The sequence below is a fragment of the Salmo trutta genome, chromosome 29 (genome assembly GCF_901001165.1).
Source record: "Salmo trutta chromosome 29, fSalTru1.1, whole genome shotgun sequence".
NCBI classification, from domain to species: domain Eukaryota; kingdom Metazoa; phylum Chordata; class Actinopteri; order Salmoniformes; family Salmonidae; genus Salmo; species Salmo trutta.
The window spans coordinates 30,669,769-30,687,209 of record NC_042985.1 but is presented as its reverse complement, the minus strand read 5'-3'; the positions used below and the strand labels follow the sequence as shown (position 1 = coordinate 30,687,209).

The 17,441-nt window shown below is 41.5% G+C and overlaps 2 protein-coding genes across 7 annotated transcripts in view; both read left to right on the top strand.

The window, feature by feature from the left end:
* Positions 1–3: 3 nt before the first annotated feature.
* On the top strand, positions 4–1,382 carry mcee (methylmalonyl CoA epimerase). Of its 3 annotated transcripts, none has more exons than XM_029721722.1 (3): positions 4–238; positions 518–867; positions 997–1,382. In XM_029721722.1, exons 1-3 carry the CDS (start codon positions 211–213, stop codon positions 1,147–1,149), a joined length of 531 nt encoding a protein of 176 aa, XP_029577582.1. In that variant the 5' UTR covers positions 4–210; the 3' UTR covers positions 1,150–1,382. The 3 variants fall into 3 exon arrangements, with proteins under 3 accessions (XP_029577582.1, XP_029577579.1, XP_029577581.1); XM_029721719.1 differs by having other exon boundaries at positions 152–238; positions 524–867; XM_029721721.1 differs by lacking the exon at positions 4–238 and adding an exon at positions 302–432.
* Positions 1,383–6,760: 5,378 nt separating this feature from the next.
* Positions 6,761–17,441, top strand: part of apba2b (amyloid beta (A4) precursor protein-binding, family A, member 2b) — a 68,850-nt gene continuing 58,169 nt past the window's right edge. For 3 of the 4 annotated variants that reach the window (XM_029721716.1, XM_029721717.1, XM_029721713.1), the window contains exon 1: positions 6,761–6,896. The gene's annotated coding sequence lies outside the window, so the exon portion shown is untranslated. Of the gene's footprint in view, positions 6,897–14,890; positions 14,977–17,441 lie in introns of those variants that run through there. The other variant, XM_029721714.1, reaches the window with a different exon arrangement.

Sequence of the window (17,441 nt, the reverse complement as noted above, 5' to 3'; positions counted from 1 at the left end):
TCCCCCCGGAAACAATCTCTGTTGTGCTATAAAGATCCGGATAGCAGGTCAAGTTTAGCTAGCTGGATAGACAACATTAATATCCCAAATAACTGTATTTACAAGTGCAATGTACGGGTTTTAATAGAAAAGCAATATACGTGTACTCTAGCGCATTGTCTTGACATTCAAAGCAATTCGCTATCCTACGTTGCACGGATCTTCGAAAATATGGCGGCGTCGGTGTTGAAGGTTGCGCGTACGTATATATAGCTATTTGTTGTTGTTAGCCAGCTTGCTAGCGTCAGCTGATAAATATTGTTTCACATGTAAGAAACAGTCTCTTTAGACTTTTATCTCAGGCTACACAACAAAGTGAGCTAAATCCACCGTTGCTAGTGCAGAATTACTTTTAGCAAGTGTTTCCTGTTGCTAGCTACTTGACTTATCCAGGTAGCATATTCAATCAAATACGATTCGTACTCATCAAAAAACTCTATGGCATAGTATGGCTGAACTAAATACTTTATTTCTTTAGTTACAGGTCTCTCAAAGTGTGTTCGTCACACTTGTTCTCCAATGCTGAGGACAATTTCAACCTCAACACTACTCTGCCAAGGTATTCCAGGATCTGTATGGAAACTGGGAAGGCTAAATCACATCGCTATAGCTGTACCAGACATGGAGAAAGCCACTGCTCTTTACAGAGATGTACTGGGGGCTCAGGTCAGCGGTAAAGTTCCCCTTCCTGAGCATGGAGTCTACACTGTCTTTGTGGAGCTGGGTAACACAAAGCTGGAACTGCTGCACCCACTCGGGGAGAAGAGCCCCATTGCAGGCTTCCTACAGAAGAACAAATCTGGTGGGATGCACCATATCTGCATTGAGGTGAGTCAGTCTTAGCAATGCTGCATATGCTGTTCAGCCCACATGAATGGGCTGTATTCACTCACTCTGTCCTTGTCTCCTCATCTGTTCTCTAATGTAATCGATTGTATGTTATTTTTGTGATTTCAGGTTGATGATATCAGTGCAGCGATAGTGGATCTGAAGGCTAGGAACATAAGAACCCTGTCAGCTGAACCACGGATAGGCGCTCATGGGAAACCTGTCATGTTCCTCCACCCAAAAGACTGTGATGGAGTACTTGTGGAACTGGAGCAAGCCTGAATACCCACAGGTCTCATAAACTCTGTAGTTCACAATTAGCCGGTTTGAAAATGGATTTATTATTGCATTTTTTCCATCAGTAATAATGATAGCAAAGGTAGATTTTTGTTATATGTGTAATTGCAGGGCTTTGATCTATGAAATATAATATATACACTATTGGTCAAAAGTGTTAGAACACCTACTCATTGAAGGGTTTTTTACATTATAGAATAATAGTGAAGACATCAAAACTATGAAATAACACAACAACAAAAAGTTAAACAAATCTAAATATATATCAAAATAGCCACTCTTTGCCTTGATGACAGCTTTGCACACTCTTGGCATTCTTTCAACCAGCTTCACCTGGAATGATTTTCCAACAGTCTTGAAGGAGTTACCACATATGCTGAGCACTTGTTGGTTGCTTTTCCTTCACTCTGCTGTCCGACTCATCCCAAACCATCTCAATTTGGTTGAGGTAGGGGGATTGTGGAGGCCAGGTCATCTGATGCAACACTCCATCACTCTCCTTCTTGTTAAAATAGCCCTTATACAGCCTGGAGGTGTGTTGAGTCATTGTCCTGTTGGAAAAACAAATGATAGTCTCACTAAGCCCAAACCGGATGTGATGTTGTATTATTGCAGAATGCTGTGGTAGCCATGCTGGTTAATTCTAAATAAATCACAGTGTCACCAGCAAAGCACCCCCACACTATAACACCTCCTCCTCCATGCTTTATTGTGGGAAATACACATGCAGAGATCAGCTGTTCACCCACCCCGCGTCTCACAAAGACACGGCGGTTGGAACCAAAAGTCTCCAATTTGGACTCGAGACCAAAGGACAAATTTCCACCGGTCTAATGTCCATTGCTCTGTTTTTTTGGCCCAAACAAGTCTCTTCTTATTGGTGTCCTTTAGTAGTGGTTTCTTTGCAGCAATTCGACCATGAAGGCCTGATTCACACAGTCTCCTCTGAACAGTTAATGTTGAGATGTGTCTGTTACTTTAACTCTGAAGCATTTCTTTGAGCTGCAATTTCTGAGGCTGGTAACTCTAATGAACTTATCCTCTGCAGCAGCGGTAACTCTGGGTCTTCCATTCCTGTGGCGGTCCTCATGAGAGCCAGTTTCATCATATCGCTTGATGGTTTTTGCGACTGCACTTGGAACAAACTTTCAAAGTTCTTGAGATGTTCCGTATTGACTGACCTTCATGTCTTGACATTTCTCTTTGCTTATTTGGGCTATTCTTGCCATAATATGGACTTAGTCATTTACCAAATAAGGCTATCTTCTGTATACCCCCCTACCTTGTCACAACACAACTGATTGGCTCAAACGCATTAAGAAGGAAATAAATTCCACAAATTAACTTTTACGAAGGCACACCTGTTAATTGAAATGCATTTGAGTGCATAAAATATATTTTGACTTGTTGAACACTTTTTTAGTTACTACATGATTCCATATGTGTTAGTTCATAGTTTGATGTCTTTAGTATTACTCTACAAAGTAGAAAATAGTCAAAATAAAGAAAAACCCTTGAATGAGTAGGTGTTCTAAAACTTTTGACCGGTAGTGCATTGGTTTGTTTTCCTTAAAAAAAAAAACTCTTTATCTACCTTAAGTGCCTCTGCTGTGAATAAATTCTATGATTGACTCTAAGCACTTATGGTGAGTAAATTCACATGTATTCATTTATTTTCACGTACATAGATAAATATTTTTATGTGAAATAACTCTTATTTTCACACTGATTTAAACTGAGATGATAGAGTTGTTGGGGAAATATTTATTTGGAGTGAATTCAATAATCATGCACCTTTCAGCTGCCTCTCAGAGGAATGCTTTCTCGATCTCTCTCATTGTGAAGAAAAGCAAAATGGCCTTTTGATTTGCAACTTCTGGAAAAATAATTTGAACTTGCTATGCAACAGGACAAATGTATTAATATAAAAATATATAAACTGATAAGCATATTGAGTGTAATAAGGTTGTTTCAGTGTACTAAAAGCATTTAAGCTTAATTGCATGGACATTTTAAGAAGCCTGTCCAGTCTTATCTATAGTGTTGCAGCAGGCTTTTCTTATTTCCTCAGTGCTGTAGTTCTCCAGGCTGTTAGGAATTGGAGTGAAGAAATGCAAAAGTAGCTTCCTCACAGTTTCTGCATGAATATAAATTCATAGCCTTCAGCATATAATCCTAATGACATTAGTCAGGCTCTTGTTTTAGAACTACATTTCAGGCAATGTGTTTATGTCGCTGACTTTCTGTGGTGTTAAACATGTAATAGTTTAATTTGATGTGAAATACGCACATTCAGTAGCTTTGCCCATAATTTGTCACCAGTCTGGTGCCTAGATCAACTCATCCTCTGCAGCAGAGGTAACTCTGGGTCTTCCATTCCTGTGGCGGTCCTCATGAGAGCCAGCTTCATCATAGCGCTTGATGGTTTTTGCAACTGCACTTGAAGAAACTTTCAAAGTTCTTGAAATGTTCTGGGGTGACTGACCTTCATGTCTTAAAGTAAGTATGGACTGTCGTTTCTATTTGCTTATTTGAGCTGTTCTTGCCATAATATAGACTTGGTCTTTTACCAAATAAGGCTACTTTCTGTATACCCCCTACCCTGTCACAACAGAACTGACTGGCTCAAATGCATTAAGAAGGAAAGAAATTCCACAAATTAACTTTTAAGAATGCACACCTGTTATCTGAAATGCATTCCAGGTGACTACCTCATGTAGCTGGTTGCGAATGCCAAAGCAGTCAAGTAAAATGGTGGCTATTTGAAGAATCTGAAATATAAAATATATTTTGATTTAACACTTTTTTTTCTTACGACATGATTCCAAATGTGTTCTTTCATAGTTTTGATGCATTTACTATTTATTCTACAATGTAGAAAATAGTATAAAGAAAAACCCTTGAATAAGTAGGTGTTCTAAAACTTGACTGGTGGTGTATCTTGGTTACATAAGTATTCAACCCTCTGACAGTGATAACAGCTGTGAATCCTTCTGGGTAAGTCTCCAAGAGCTTTGCTCACCTGGATTGTACAATATTTTCACATTATTCTAAAATAAATTATTCATGCTCTGTCAAGATGTTTTTGTGTCTTGCCATAGATTTTCAAGCCGATTTTTAAGTCAAAACTGTAGCTAGGCCACTCGGGAACATTCAATGTTGTCTTGGTAAGCAACTCCAGTGTAAATTTGGTCTTGTGTTTTAGGTTGTTGTCCTGTTTGAATGGTGAATTTGTCACCCAGTGTCTGTTGGAAAGCAGACTGAATCAGGTTTCCCTCTAGGATTTTGCCTGTGCTTAGCTCTATTTCGTTTCTTTTTATTTAAAAAAAAACTCTAGTCCTTGTCGATGCCACCACCATGCGTGAAAATATTAAGAGTCGTACTCAGTTGTGTTAGATTTTCCTCAAACATAAAGCTTTGTATTCAAGACAAAGCGTTCCTTCTTTTCTCTCTGTCAATTAGGTTCATTTTGTGGAGTAACTGCAATGTTGTGGTTCATCCTCAGTTTTCTCCTATCACAGACATATACGTTTGTAACTGTTTTAAAGTCACCATTGGCCTCATGGTGAAATCCCTCTCAGGCAACTGAGTTAGGAAGGACTCCTGTATCTTTGTAGTGACTGGGTGCATTAATATGCCATCCAATGTGCAATTAATCACTTCACCATGCTCATCTGCCAATAGGTGCCCTTCTTTACGAAGCATTGGAAAACCTCCCTGGTCTTTGTGGTTGAATCTGTTTTTGAAATTCACTGCTCGACTGAGGGACCTTACAGATAATAGTATGTGTGGGGTACAGAGATGAGGTAGTCATTCAAAATCATGTTAAATACTATTATTGCACACCGTGAGTCCATGCAACTTTTTATGTGACTTGTTAAGCAAAGTTTTACTCCTGAACTTATTTAGGCCTGCCATAAGAAAGGGATTGAATACTCATTGACTCAAGACATCTCAGCTTTTCATTTTTTATTAATTTGTAAAAATGTCTAGAAACATAATTCCACTTTGACATTATGTGGTATTGTGTGTAGGCCAGTGACACACAATCTCAATTTAATCCGTTTTACATTCAGGCTGTAAAACAACAAATTATGTGGAAAAAGTCAAGGGGTGTGGATACTTTCTGAAGGCACTGTAATTATTTCATAACTTGCTAGTGGAGGCAAAAATGAATGGATTTTATTGCGTGATATGAAGTACGATGGTTTCCAGTCTCGTCCTCTTTCTGTTATGTAATGTCGTTTTGCTAAATATGATCACTCAATGGCTGCACACGGATGCGTTAGGAAGAATTACTGGCTTATAGATACATTCTCTCCTCATTCAGTGACATTTCTTTAAATTCGTTTTTTTAAAACAGAAATGTCACCCTGTTGTGTGACTGGTAATTTCAGGTAAAAAAAATATTTAACCTCATCCAATTATGCAACAATAACATTGTAGTTATTTTTGCCACTACCATAAAAGCACTGGCGGATTTAGGTATTGGCGACATGGGCAGGTAATATCCATGGTGACATTTGCGCGATCGGTTTTCTATCGCTCATTTGCACGTCACGTCAATGATATCATATCACCGTGTGGGACTGTGGGTCAATTAACCTTGTCGGGTTGGGCGCCCTGATTCTAGTTTGTAGGCAGGCTAGTGCCTGGTTAGGTCCCCACTCAGAAGTACGAGATGGGGCGGGGGTAGGTTGACCTCAGGTCTCCACACTGGAAGCCACACTGGAGCGGGGGAATCTATCAAATAGCGCACCTCTAACTTTGTACAGTACTAATGCAATGAGTAAAATCAGTCACACAACGAAATGCTACCAAATAAACCACAATTCTTTCATAATATAGTTTCACAGACATATTGTTGCATTCTTTTCTGGTTTGTGCGAAATTGTTAAGAATAATATAAAACCAGTCCACACCCCACCAAGGTGAATTGGTTTAGTCTTGACTCTTGGTTGACAGTTTTGGGGGATGGGTAATGTATTGATGCTCCAGTGCCAAATCAACACATTTGTTTCTATTTGTCTTTGTTACTTATTTTTGATATTTATGAGTCTTATTATTGTATATATTTATATAGTTTTAAATGTTATGATTATTTGTGTTGTTCCAAATGTCTGAATAAATCTTAGTTTTTTTTGGGGGGGGGGGGGCCCTGAAGGTGGGGTTCGCCCAGGGAGCCATACAAGCTAGAACCGCCACTGCATAAAAGTGATTTGAAAAGTGCAGAAAATATGATTCAGAGGTTTTCTTTCTCTCATCCATGCATGATTTATATTAGGCTATAGATTGGCTATAGATTTGCTTTAGCCTATTAATTGTGACCAACAAAAAATAAATAGGATGGCCGATTATGATGTTTTGTATCATGGGTCGCACTGCACTCTTTTGTAAGCCATTTTTTTTTTTCCATTATCTTTTCAGTCTCGGTGGCTGGGTGGGGTTCGAGTCTATCGCCTCTGGTTGCCGCCACTCCACCGTAACGACCGGAGAAACACAAACGTTTTACAAACTCTGTGGGAAACCCAATGGGGAGAACTGCAGTGGGGTCTTTATACACGTTCCGGGGCCGCTTCAACTGGTACTTATATTTTTCAGATTCCGGGGCTGGTTCGCTTTCTCTCGCTGTAATCTGATCCCGTGCAAGTGTCTTGGAAGCATCATCAGCTTTCACAATTCTAAAAGGGAGGTGACTTGAGCGACCGAAAAACATACGTTGAATTCAGCAGGTAAGATAGTGTGGCCTTCATTTATCTACAAAGAAATGTTTGATTTATCATTACCGGTGTGTCGAAAAGAAAGGTGCTTTTTGGTCCATTATTCCTAGAGCATCTTTTGAAGAGAGCGGACAGCAACCATGGCATAGGCTCATCATCTGCAACTAGCTCATTCACCAATATGGATTTTTAACCGCCTGTTCGATACACTTTTAATGCGGGTAAATGTGCCTAATTATCCAATACATGCTGCATTCTCCTTTGCTTAAATGCTGGGAATATAAACCTAATCTGAACAAATGTATTGTCAAAATTATATCTGAAAATTATGGTGTTATATGGAGAAAAACATTCTGTGGCCACATCTACCTCAGATGTTGTCATAATTGTAGCAGGCTGTGCAATAAAGTACCCTAGCCATTGATAAATCTTGAAAAAAAGAATATTTTGTTGACTTGTGTAATTGTAAGGTGATCTATGCCCTCTCTCTCACACACACTCGGTATCTCACTCACACACACCAGCTCCATAATCATGAACAAAAAATGGACTGCTAATGAAAGCTGTCTGCTTTTGATGCTCTTGGGGTTGTTTTCCTTTGTCTGTTGTGTATCACTCAGTTCCAGAGCTAGCCATACAAGAGGACAGAGCAGACAGCACACTCACTGTAATTCTTTTTGGTGTGTTCTATAGAAACTCAAGGAGACATGTCAGGGTTGGTAAGCTCAGTGGAGTCAACTCATGTCTGGTCTGTCTGATGCTGCTGCATATTGATAGAAATGTATTTGAAAGCCTACATAAAAGCAAGCCCAACTAAATCTGAAATTGGCCTTTAAATTAGACCAAACCATGTTCTGATTACATTTTGATTGTCCTTTAGGTCAGGCTTGGTAGGAATTATAATTGCTTCAAGACTGTTGAATTGTGAGATGACACACAGATGACAGCATGTTTGGAATTTTTGCCTTAGGGGTTTGATGTCAGTCTTACATGCTGACCGGACACGTCGCGTGCGCGAGCGTCGCAAAATAAATTTAGAAATCCATGTTATTCAATTATTGCACCCACACTGCTCGCGCGGGCCAACGAGTGTCTGCGATGCCAAGGGCTAAAATAGAACTCCTTTCTATTTCTGATGCAGATCGCACTGCAAGTCCTGCCTTTCCCATCTCCTCATTGGTTTATAGAAGCAGTTACCCACGTGCCATCTCCTCATTGGTTATACCCACGTGGGTGATTGAAAGACGAACTGTTTTGACGGTTGTCGTGGTAATACTATGAAAGTTTATAAGTTCTAAGATGAAAAGGCCTGGAAGGAGGAGAGATGACTAGAAACGATTCGGTTGGCCGTTTTATCTGTGGATTAATTGTTGGAGTAGAGGACCTAGTGCATTTCAGGTAAAATAACAACTCAATATTTATATCCCAGGACAAATTAGCTAGCAACAGCAAGCTAGCTAAATAAGACAAATTAGCTAGCAAGTGCAAGCTAACTAGCTAAATTTGTTTAATGCTTTTCGACCTGTCCCTAAATTAATGTCATTGGTTCAGAGTTTGTTTTGATATTTTAACTTGCGTGTCGTGATCGCGTTTGGTGTAGGGGGACAAATTAAATGTATGCACGATGGCGCACGCACGCAGCCGGTTTGGGTTCCGTGTTAGCTCAATACAAATTTTAATGAAGGCCTTGATGTTTTTATTCATATACACTATATATACAAAAATATGTGGACACCCCTTCAAATGACTGGATTCATCTATTTCAGCCACACCTGTTGCTGACAGGTGCATAAAATCGAGCACACAGCCATACAATCTCCGTAGACAAACATTGGCAGTAGAATGGCCTTACTGAAAAGCTCAGTGACTTTCAACGTGGCACCATCATAGGATGCCACCTTTCCAACAAGTCAGTTCGTCAAATTTCTGACCTGCTATTTATTTTTATTTTACCTTTATTTAACTAGGCAAGTCAGTTAAGAACAAATTCTTATTTTCAATGACAGCCTAGGAACAATGGGTTAACTGCCTTGTTCAGGGGCAGAATGACAGATTTTGTACCTTGTCAGCTCGGGGTTTCGATCTTGCAACCTTTCGGTTACTAGTCCAACACTCTAACCACTAGGCTACGCTGCCGCCCCATGCTAGAGCTGCCCCGGTCAACTGTAAGTGCTGTTATTGTGAAGTGGAAACGTCTAGGAGCAACAATGGCTCAGTCGAAGTGGTAGGTTACACAAGCTCACAGAACGGATCTGCAGAGTGCTGAAGCGCCTAGCGCGTAAAAATCTGTCCTCGGTTGCAACACTCATTACCGAGTTCCAAACTGCCTCTGGAAGCAACGTCCGCACAATAACTGTTCGTTGGGAGCTTCATGAAATGGGTTTCCGTGGCCAAGCAGCTGCACACAAGCCTAAGATCAATATGTGCAATGCCAAGCGTCGCCTGGAATGGTGTAAAGCTCGCTGCTATTGGACTCTGGAGCAGTGGAAACGCGTTCTCTGGAGTGATGAATCACACTTTACCATCTGGCAGTCCGACGGACAAATCTGGGTTTGGCGGATGCCAGGAGAATGCTACCAGACCCAATGCATAGTGCCATCTGTAAAGTTTGGTGGAGAAGGAATAATGGCCTGGGGCTGTTTTTCATGGTTCGGGCTAGGCCCCTTAGTTCCAGTGAAGGAAAATATTAACGCTACAACATACAATGACATTCTAGACGATTCTGTGCTTCCAAATTTGCGGCAACAGTTTTGGGATGCCTTTTCCTGTTTCAGCATGACAATGACCCCATGCACAAAGTGAGGTCCATACAAAAATGGTTTGTCGAGATCGGTGTGGAAGAACTTGACTGGCCCGCACAGAGCCCTGACCTCAATCCCATCGAACACCTTTGGGGTGAATTGGAATGCCGACTACGAGCCAGGCCTAATCGCCCAAAATCCATGCTCAACCACACTAAAGCTCTTGTTGTTGAATGGAAGCAAGTCCCCGCAGAAATGTTCTGACATCTAGTGGAAAGCCTTCCCAGAAGAATGGAGGCTGTTATAGCAGCAAAGAGGGGACCAACTCCATAATAATGGCCATGATTTTGGAATGAGATGTTTGACGAGCAGGTGTCCACATACACAACGTGACCAAAGGTATCTTGCTTTCAGGATGACTGTAAATTAGATTACAGTAACATGATGACTGATTTTAAAGATGAATAAATACCAACGTTTTTTGGGTTGTTTTACATAATACCCACTGTGCGCACACTGGTTGAATCAACGTTGTTTCCTCATTTCAATGTAATTACGTTGAACTAACGTGTAATAGACATTGAATTGAAGTCTGTGCCCAGTGGGTAGTCTCATATCATGAGCAAGTTCATCACCAAATAACATTTTGCGTGATAATTCTTGCACTTTATTGTGATGTTACATTCACATTTGGAAATTCTACTTAGTAAATGGCCATTCTGTCCTAGATTAGGTGTCTGTTTTTAAAAGGGCCCCCTGGGGAGCCGGGGGAAGGCACCTCGGTTCCCAGCAGGTGGGCTCACTCCGTATCCGAGACCAGCTCCACGTTCTGGCTGGCTGGCGCCTGGCGGCCGCCTTCTCCTGACCCTCTCCCCTCTCCCAGCCGTCAGAGAGAGTGCCCCTCTGCTCGTTCCTGTTTTATGTGTGCCACAGGAGCTGAAGGACAAACACTGTGTCGCAGCAGCCTGCTGGCATGCTATTCATGCAGCAGCAGGAGAATTCTAAATTGGACTCTTGCGGATGACAGAGAGCCAAGAGAGAGGTTGTACATGGGGATCTTGTTTTCCTTCTGCTCAGGCTGAGGCTGATGATTATTACGACTGGGACAAGCGAATCAACTAAGGCTAGGCTTGATCTCTGTTTTTTCAGATAAATGGCTATTACCATATTTACAGCATTATACTGTACACTTAGTCAAGATAAGATAATTAGATTCGGCTGTGGTCCTGTGAATGACAGAAGCAAGCTACGTCTTCATAGTAGCCTAATTGAAATGTTATGTTTGAACAGAACCGTTTTCACCTCAAAAGCTACTGTCACACATAGCTGTTTATGATGTATGATGTGTCCTTTCATTTCTTTGCAAGCCAGTCATGTAGGCTACTGATGTCCAAGGCCAGTCAGTTGCCCCCTGGCGGGTTGTGTCCAAGATAAGATGTGTTGGAGAACTCTCTCTACTGCCTCTTGTGGTGTTTCTAGACACGTCTCTCAGCCTGCAGCGCTCCCAAGGAAATCAGTTTGAGAGTTGATTAATGTAGGAACTCGTTTGAGAGATAACAATTACCACCCCAGTTATTGCATGGTATTACTGCCTGGAACATTAGTGTATTTTTGTAGCAGTACAAATGGAAACCTTTTATCAGTAGCTTTTCTATTTTCAGATCATTTAAAATGTCATATGCTATCTCAGATTTTTAGATCGCAATCCAGGTGAACAATTTTCGTGATTTGTAACCTGGCTCAGAAAGTAGCAAAAATTGTTTTATATTTGACACACAGACACCTCAATCAAATGTATTTATGAAGCCCTTTTTATATCAGCCGATGTCACAAAGTGCTGTATAGAAACCCAGCCTAAAACCCCAAACAGCAAGCAATGCAGGTGTACAAGCACGGTGTCTAGGAAAACCTCCCTAGAAAGGCAGGAACCTAGGAAGAAACCTAGAGAGGAACCAGGCTCTGAGGGGTGGCCAGTTCTCTTCTGGTTGTGCCGGGTGGAGATTATAACAGTACATGGCCAAGATGTTCAAACGTTCATAGATGACCAGCAGGGTCAAATAATAATAATCACAGTGGTTGTAGAGGTGGCAACAGGTCAGCACCTCAGGAGTAAATGTCAGTTGGCTTTTCATAGACGAGCATTCAGAGTTAGAGACAGAAGGTGCTGTAGAGAGAGAGAGAGTGGAAAACAGCAGGTCCGGGACAAGGTAGCACGTCCGGTGAACAGGTCAGGGTTCCATAGCCGCAGACAGAACAGTTGAAACTGGAGCTGCAGCACGACCTGGCGGACTGGGGACAGCGCGGAGTCATCAGGCGAGGTAGTCCTGAGGCATGGTCCCAGGGCTCAGGTCCTCCAGGAGGGGAGAGAGAGATAATTAGAGGGAGCATACTTCAATTCATACAGGACAAATACTCCAGATATAACAGACTGACCCTAGCCCCCCCGACACAATTATTGCAGCATAAATACTGGAGGCTGAGACAGGAGGGGTCGGGAGACACTGTGGCCCCGTCCGACGAGACCCCCGGACAGGGCCTACCAGGCAGGATATAAACCCACCCACTTTGCCAAAGCACAGTCCCCACACCAATAGAGGGATATCTTCAAACCACCATCTTACTACCCTGAGACAAGGCTGAGTATAGCCCACAAAGATCTCCCCCGTGGCATGAACCAGAGGGGGCTGCCAACCCAGACATGAAGATCACGTCAGCACCAGTAAGCCAGTGACTCAGCCCCAAGTAATAGACACCTCTGTATGAATTGTCTGTGAGCTGATGTTTTAAACCTGTGGTAATGTTCCTTTAGAACAGGATGTTAACCCTGCAGGAGAGCTGTCAGCCGTGTGCTATCACTGTGTTATTTACATTTACGTCATTTAGCAGACGCTCTTATCCAGAGCGACTTACAAATTGGTGCATTCACCTTATGAGAGATGTGGCTGTGAATTTGGGATGAGGAGAGTATAATCCGAGGCCACTCTGATTTTATGGCATTGGGCCAGCTTTTTACACTCTAAAACATCCCTGTATGGCCCCATGTATTTCCTTCCTTTCAGAATAGCTTAACTGTTTAGGGGGAATCCATCACATGGCCTCTTTGTGTAGTTGTTTTTCCACAGTTTAAAATGCTCTTGAATTTCGTGGGATTGGTGTGGGCTTTCAATTTCCAGGATGGTTGTAGTATGTCATCAGGACGTGTATGTTGGAAAGGGGATTTGCATGTTTTCTAGAAGTCGTTGCATCACAGGGACAAGCTGGGTGATTAATCTTTCTTTTTTTTTTTTTTTTTACATTTTGCTGCATTTTGCTGGGGAACTCCGTCAACGTCGAGCCCAACTTTAGTCATACTATGCTGTGTGATGGCTTCAGAATACTCTGCTCATCTTCCTTCACTAAAGCGACATAAAACTCTCCATCTCAGTCTAATGCTAAAAGTGAACAGAGAAATACAATTCTGGAACATCATTTAAAGAACTCAAAGTAGGATTATTTCCATTTAGTCAGAATTGTTCGTTCAAAAACTGAAGCTTGTGGCTATATATTTGTCTTCAGGCACTGATGTTCATTAATATAAAAGCAAAAGTTAAAACGGCAAGTCATCGGGCCTTTTTTAAACGCTCTAGTGGTTAGTGAGTGATGATGGCAGACACCATTATGCCCTGCTAGGAATATTAGGTAATTAGCAGGGTCACCTGACCTATCTGCTGTGGAGGGATGGGAGGGATGCCGCATCTACCTGTTCAGTTAGCACAGTCTAGTCTAATGAATGATGGGGCTCTTCAAGGGGAAATCATTTCTCGGTCCACGTAGAGGTTTGATTGTTCAATCAAAGTCATAGCAGGAAGGATGACTTAGTACCAAGTCGTGATACCTGAGACTAGAGGTCTCTCCCCCCCAGATCTTTTACTTTGTGTTGAGGACAGAGAGGGCACAAGGCAGTCAAGGCTGGCTTGGTTAGTGGCATGTTGATCATTTATAACCATCATCCTTCAAAATCCTACGCCTTCTTTAAAGTGTGCTGTTTATCTGCAGGGATGAGAAATGAGGAGCACTCTGATATTCAGCCTTTTGGAGGGTTTCATAGCTAGGGTGGAAAGCCTTTTGATGTGCGCTGAGCAGTTTCCTGGCAGAGGGAAAACGAAGAGAGCCAGCCCCCCTGCCTGTGAATAACTCCCACAGTGTGTGTGACTCATATCTGTCTCTAGTAGAGAGCATGTTCCTCCTCATGCTCCTGCTCCTCTGTCAATAACCGCTTTACACTGCTTGCCTGCCACAGTTATTTCCCTTCCGTCTGTTGCTGGCGTCACACTGAACGCAATCGCACCCACCTACTCTCCCCGACCCGCCCGGCCGAGTGTGAAGTATGAAAGGAGTGTGCTGCTGGAGGAGATTTGGTCTGTCTCGTCAGTGACCTCTAGCCCTGGTGGATGACCCATATGAAATGGTTTTCAGCTATGAGCGATGTGGATGTCTGACAGTCCTCGTATACCAGGAGGGCATTGGGTCATATAGGCTTTGCTGAGTGTGCTGAATGAATGCTGAGACATTTACTTCAGTTTTAATGGCCAAGGCTACCAGGACATGGCACTTTTAATCTTTAGAGCAACGAGGGTATGCCATACAGCTGTCGATAGTCACACACTGGGTGGCGTGAGGATAGGAGACGAGCGTCAATGTACCTAGGCTATGTATTGTACGAATTTGAAACCCTTACTAGATATAATCTTAGTTAGTTCATTATTTCTGAAGTGCATTTCTATTTTTGATGTAAATGGCGCGTTATACAGTAGAAGGGTGTAGGAATTGTGTTATACAGTAGAAATTATCACTTGTTTTTTGAGAAACTTACCCCAGCCGCGATAGACTTCCTCATCGCTCATTGTGCAGTGTGGGGGTGTGCAAAAAAAATAAAACATGAACAAAAGCTCCAAAAACACCCAAATATTGTACGTCCTTTTAGAAACAGACACACTGTCAGTATATCGATGTACATCTTTAGATGTTGTACACATGACATTGTTTCCTTCTGAACCTTATCCTCGAGGCTATATTCCACTTTGTGTGACTTGAACGGTTTCCCTACCCAGCTGGGTCATTCTCCGTGTAGCCTGCTGTTAGAGTGGACGGGAGAGTTATTGCTTGAGTTGCAACAGAATTAAAAAAATATAAAATAAATCGATAACATGCGGATAAAGTTCGGAATGACACAACTTCATGTGTACAACGTCTAAAGACCTGCATCACTATAAAGTGTCTGTTTCTAAAATAACGTTTTTGGTGCGTTTGTTCTTGTTTTTCAACACCCCCACAATGCACAAGGAGCAACGAGGAAGTCTATTGCGGCTGGGGTAAGTTTCTCAAAAACAAGTGAAATCGCCAAAAAGGTGTTTGTACCCTTCTATAACATGCCATTTAGTGAACCAGTCCTTTAACTCCATTGTACATGTTGTTAACTAGGGTAGGGGCTGGCACAGTTACCGTATAACTGTCAGGTATGCAGACTGTCATGATTTTTGACTGCGTCACAACCCTAGCACATTATCTTAGAAGCAGGTTTTATTTGCAAGTATATCTGTGTCATGTAGGCGGAACGAATGCTTCTGTTGAGTTATCTGAGCTTTAAGGAGCCCTGATTCAAATCTGTCGACATTATGTCAATGGCGAGCTGGTGTCTCTCAGAATCAATGAGGTGATATCTGCATGTCATTTCCAGATCCCAGGACATTAGCATTTAAATGAACTAAACCCAATTACACAGACTTTCAGAGGCTGAATGGAGCCACCTTTTGGAAAAAGAAAAATTGGCAACAAAAACCTTGAAACCCCTAGAGAAAGCCCCATTCACGCCTGTATAAATCATGGGTGGCACTAAAGGAAAGCTTATTAACACCCCAAGAGGGAAGAAAGGAGAATTCTCCTGTGCCTTCAAAACACCTTCAAATTGAGCAAAGCGTGGAACTAAAAGCATGCAGATCAACAATCCATATTACTCTTTCATCTCGGTTCGATTCTTTCTTTTGTAAAGTAACTGGGGGGCTGTAGCCTAGAGAGGCCTCATTTATCATTAGTAGTGACAGCAGCTTTGTGACAAGTGTGAGAAACTTTAGCTTCTGCATACATTTAGTCTGAAAGTCCCTGTTATCTACATACTCTTGTTTCTCATAGTAGTTAGTATGTCTGTCTGCTTCTATTTCTCCTTGGGAATTTGTAGGCCTACAGTATGTAGTATGCTAGGCTATTACACTGTATGTAGGTGGGCATAGTGAGGATGTGTGTGTGTGTGTGTGTGTGTGTGTGTGTGTGTGACCTTGCTATACCTATTACCAGTCGTCCTGTACATTGCTGCAGTGTTGTGGGCAGTGGTGGAAAAATTACCCAATTTGTCATACTTCAGTAAAAGTACAGATACCTTAATAGAAAATGTCTCAAAAGTGAAAGTCACCCAGTAAAATACTACTTGAGTAAAAGTCTGAATGTATTTGGTTTTAAATATACTTAAGTATCAAAAGTAAATGTAACTTCTAAAATGTACTTAAGTATCAAAAGTACAAGTATGAATCATTTCAAATTCCTTTCATAAAGCAAACCAGACTGCACCATTTTTAGGCAGGGGCACACTCCAACACAGACATAATTTACAAATGAAGCATCTGTGTTTAGTTAGTCCACCAGATCAGGTAGTAGGGAAGACCAGGGATGTTCTCTTGATAAGTGCGTGAATTGGACCATTTTCCTGTACTGCTAAGCATACAAAATGTATGGAAAAAAAATTTTGGTCAGGGAAAATGTATGGAGTAAAAAGTACATAATTTTCTTTAGGAATGTAGTGAAGTAAAAGTTGTCACAAATTGAAATAGTAAAGTACAGATACCCCAAAAAACGACTTAAGTTGTACTTTCAAAGTGTTTTTACTGAAGTACTTTACATCGCTGGTTGTGGGTCAACAAAGCCCACCTTCGTCTTTGTACTTTCTACGTTATGTCATTATTCCTACTTCGGCTTGACTGTATTCAGTGGACCTGCTCATTAGCCACTGTGTTTCTGGGAAGATTGCATGACATTAACTTTTAGCCAGAGCCCTCTCTCCTCTATCTGCTACAATACACTGCTTACTGCCTCACAGCTGGATTGTTTTCTCTCTCTCTGCAAGACATGGATATTACGAAGGAAAACTACCCTTTCAGTAGCAGCCATGAAAAGTAAATGTTATTTTAAGTTGTGACTTAACATTGATACATTACACTGCAAAGGGCTAGCCTGCAATTGAATTTGATGTGTATCTAAAAAAACTGCAGTAGCTCTTGTATCTTTGGCAGTTTGAGACATTTCGAATGATGGTTAATCAATGCCATGATGGATTTAATTTAGAAACACCAGCTGAGGGAGTTTGATCTATGGCATAGAGAGGGAGAGCGAGAGAGAGAGACTTGGGGCTCGTCTGGAGTCGGTACAGCCTATCTGCCCACCTCTGTTTGGGCTACACACTAATATGACCCCTCTGTATAAAGGTGGGACTCTCACGTACATGTCTTTTTAATTTTTTTTTTACTTTAAGACATCCACAGGCCTCACAAGACTCATCTAAAAGGTCCCCCGTACCAGTTAAAAAAAATATGGAAGTACAGTGTGTTTGGAAAGTTTTCAGAACCCTTTACTTTTTCCACAGTTACGTTACAGCCTTATTCTAAAATGGATTTTAGAAATGTTTGCAAATGTAAATGTTTAATTTTACTGAAATATCACATTTACATGAATATTCAGACCCTTTACGCAGTACTTTGTTGAAGCACCTTTGGCAGCGATTACAGCCTCA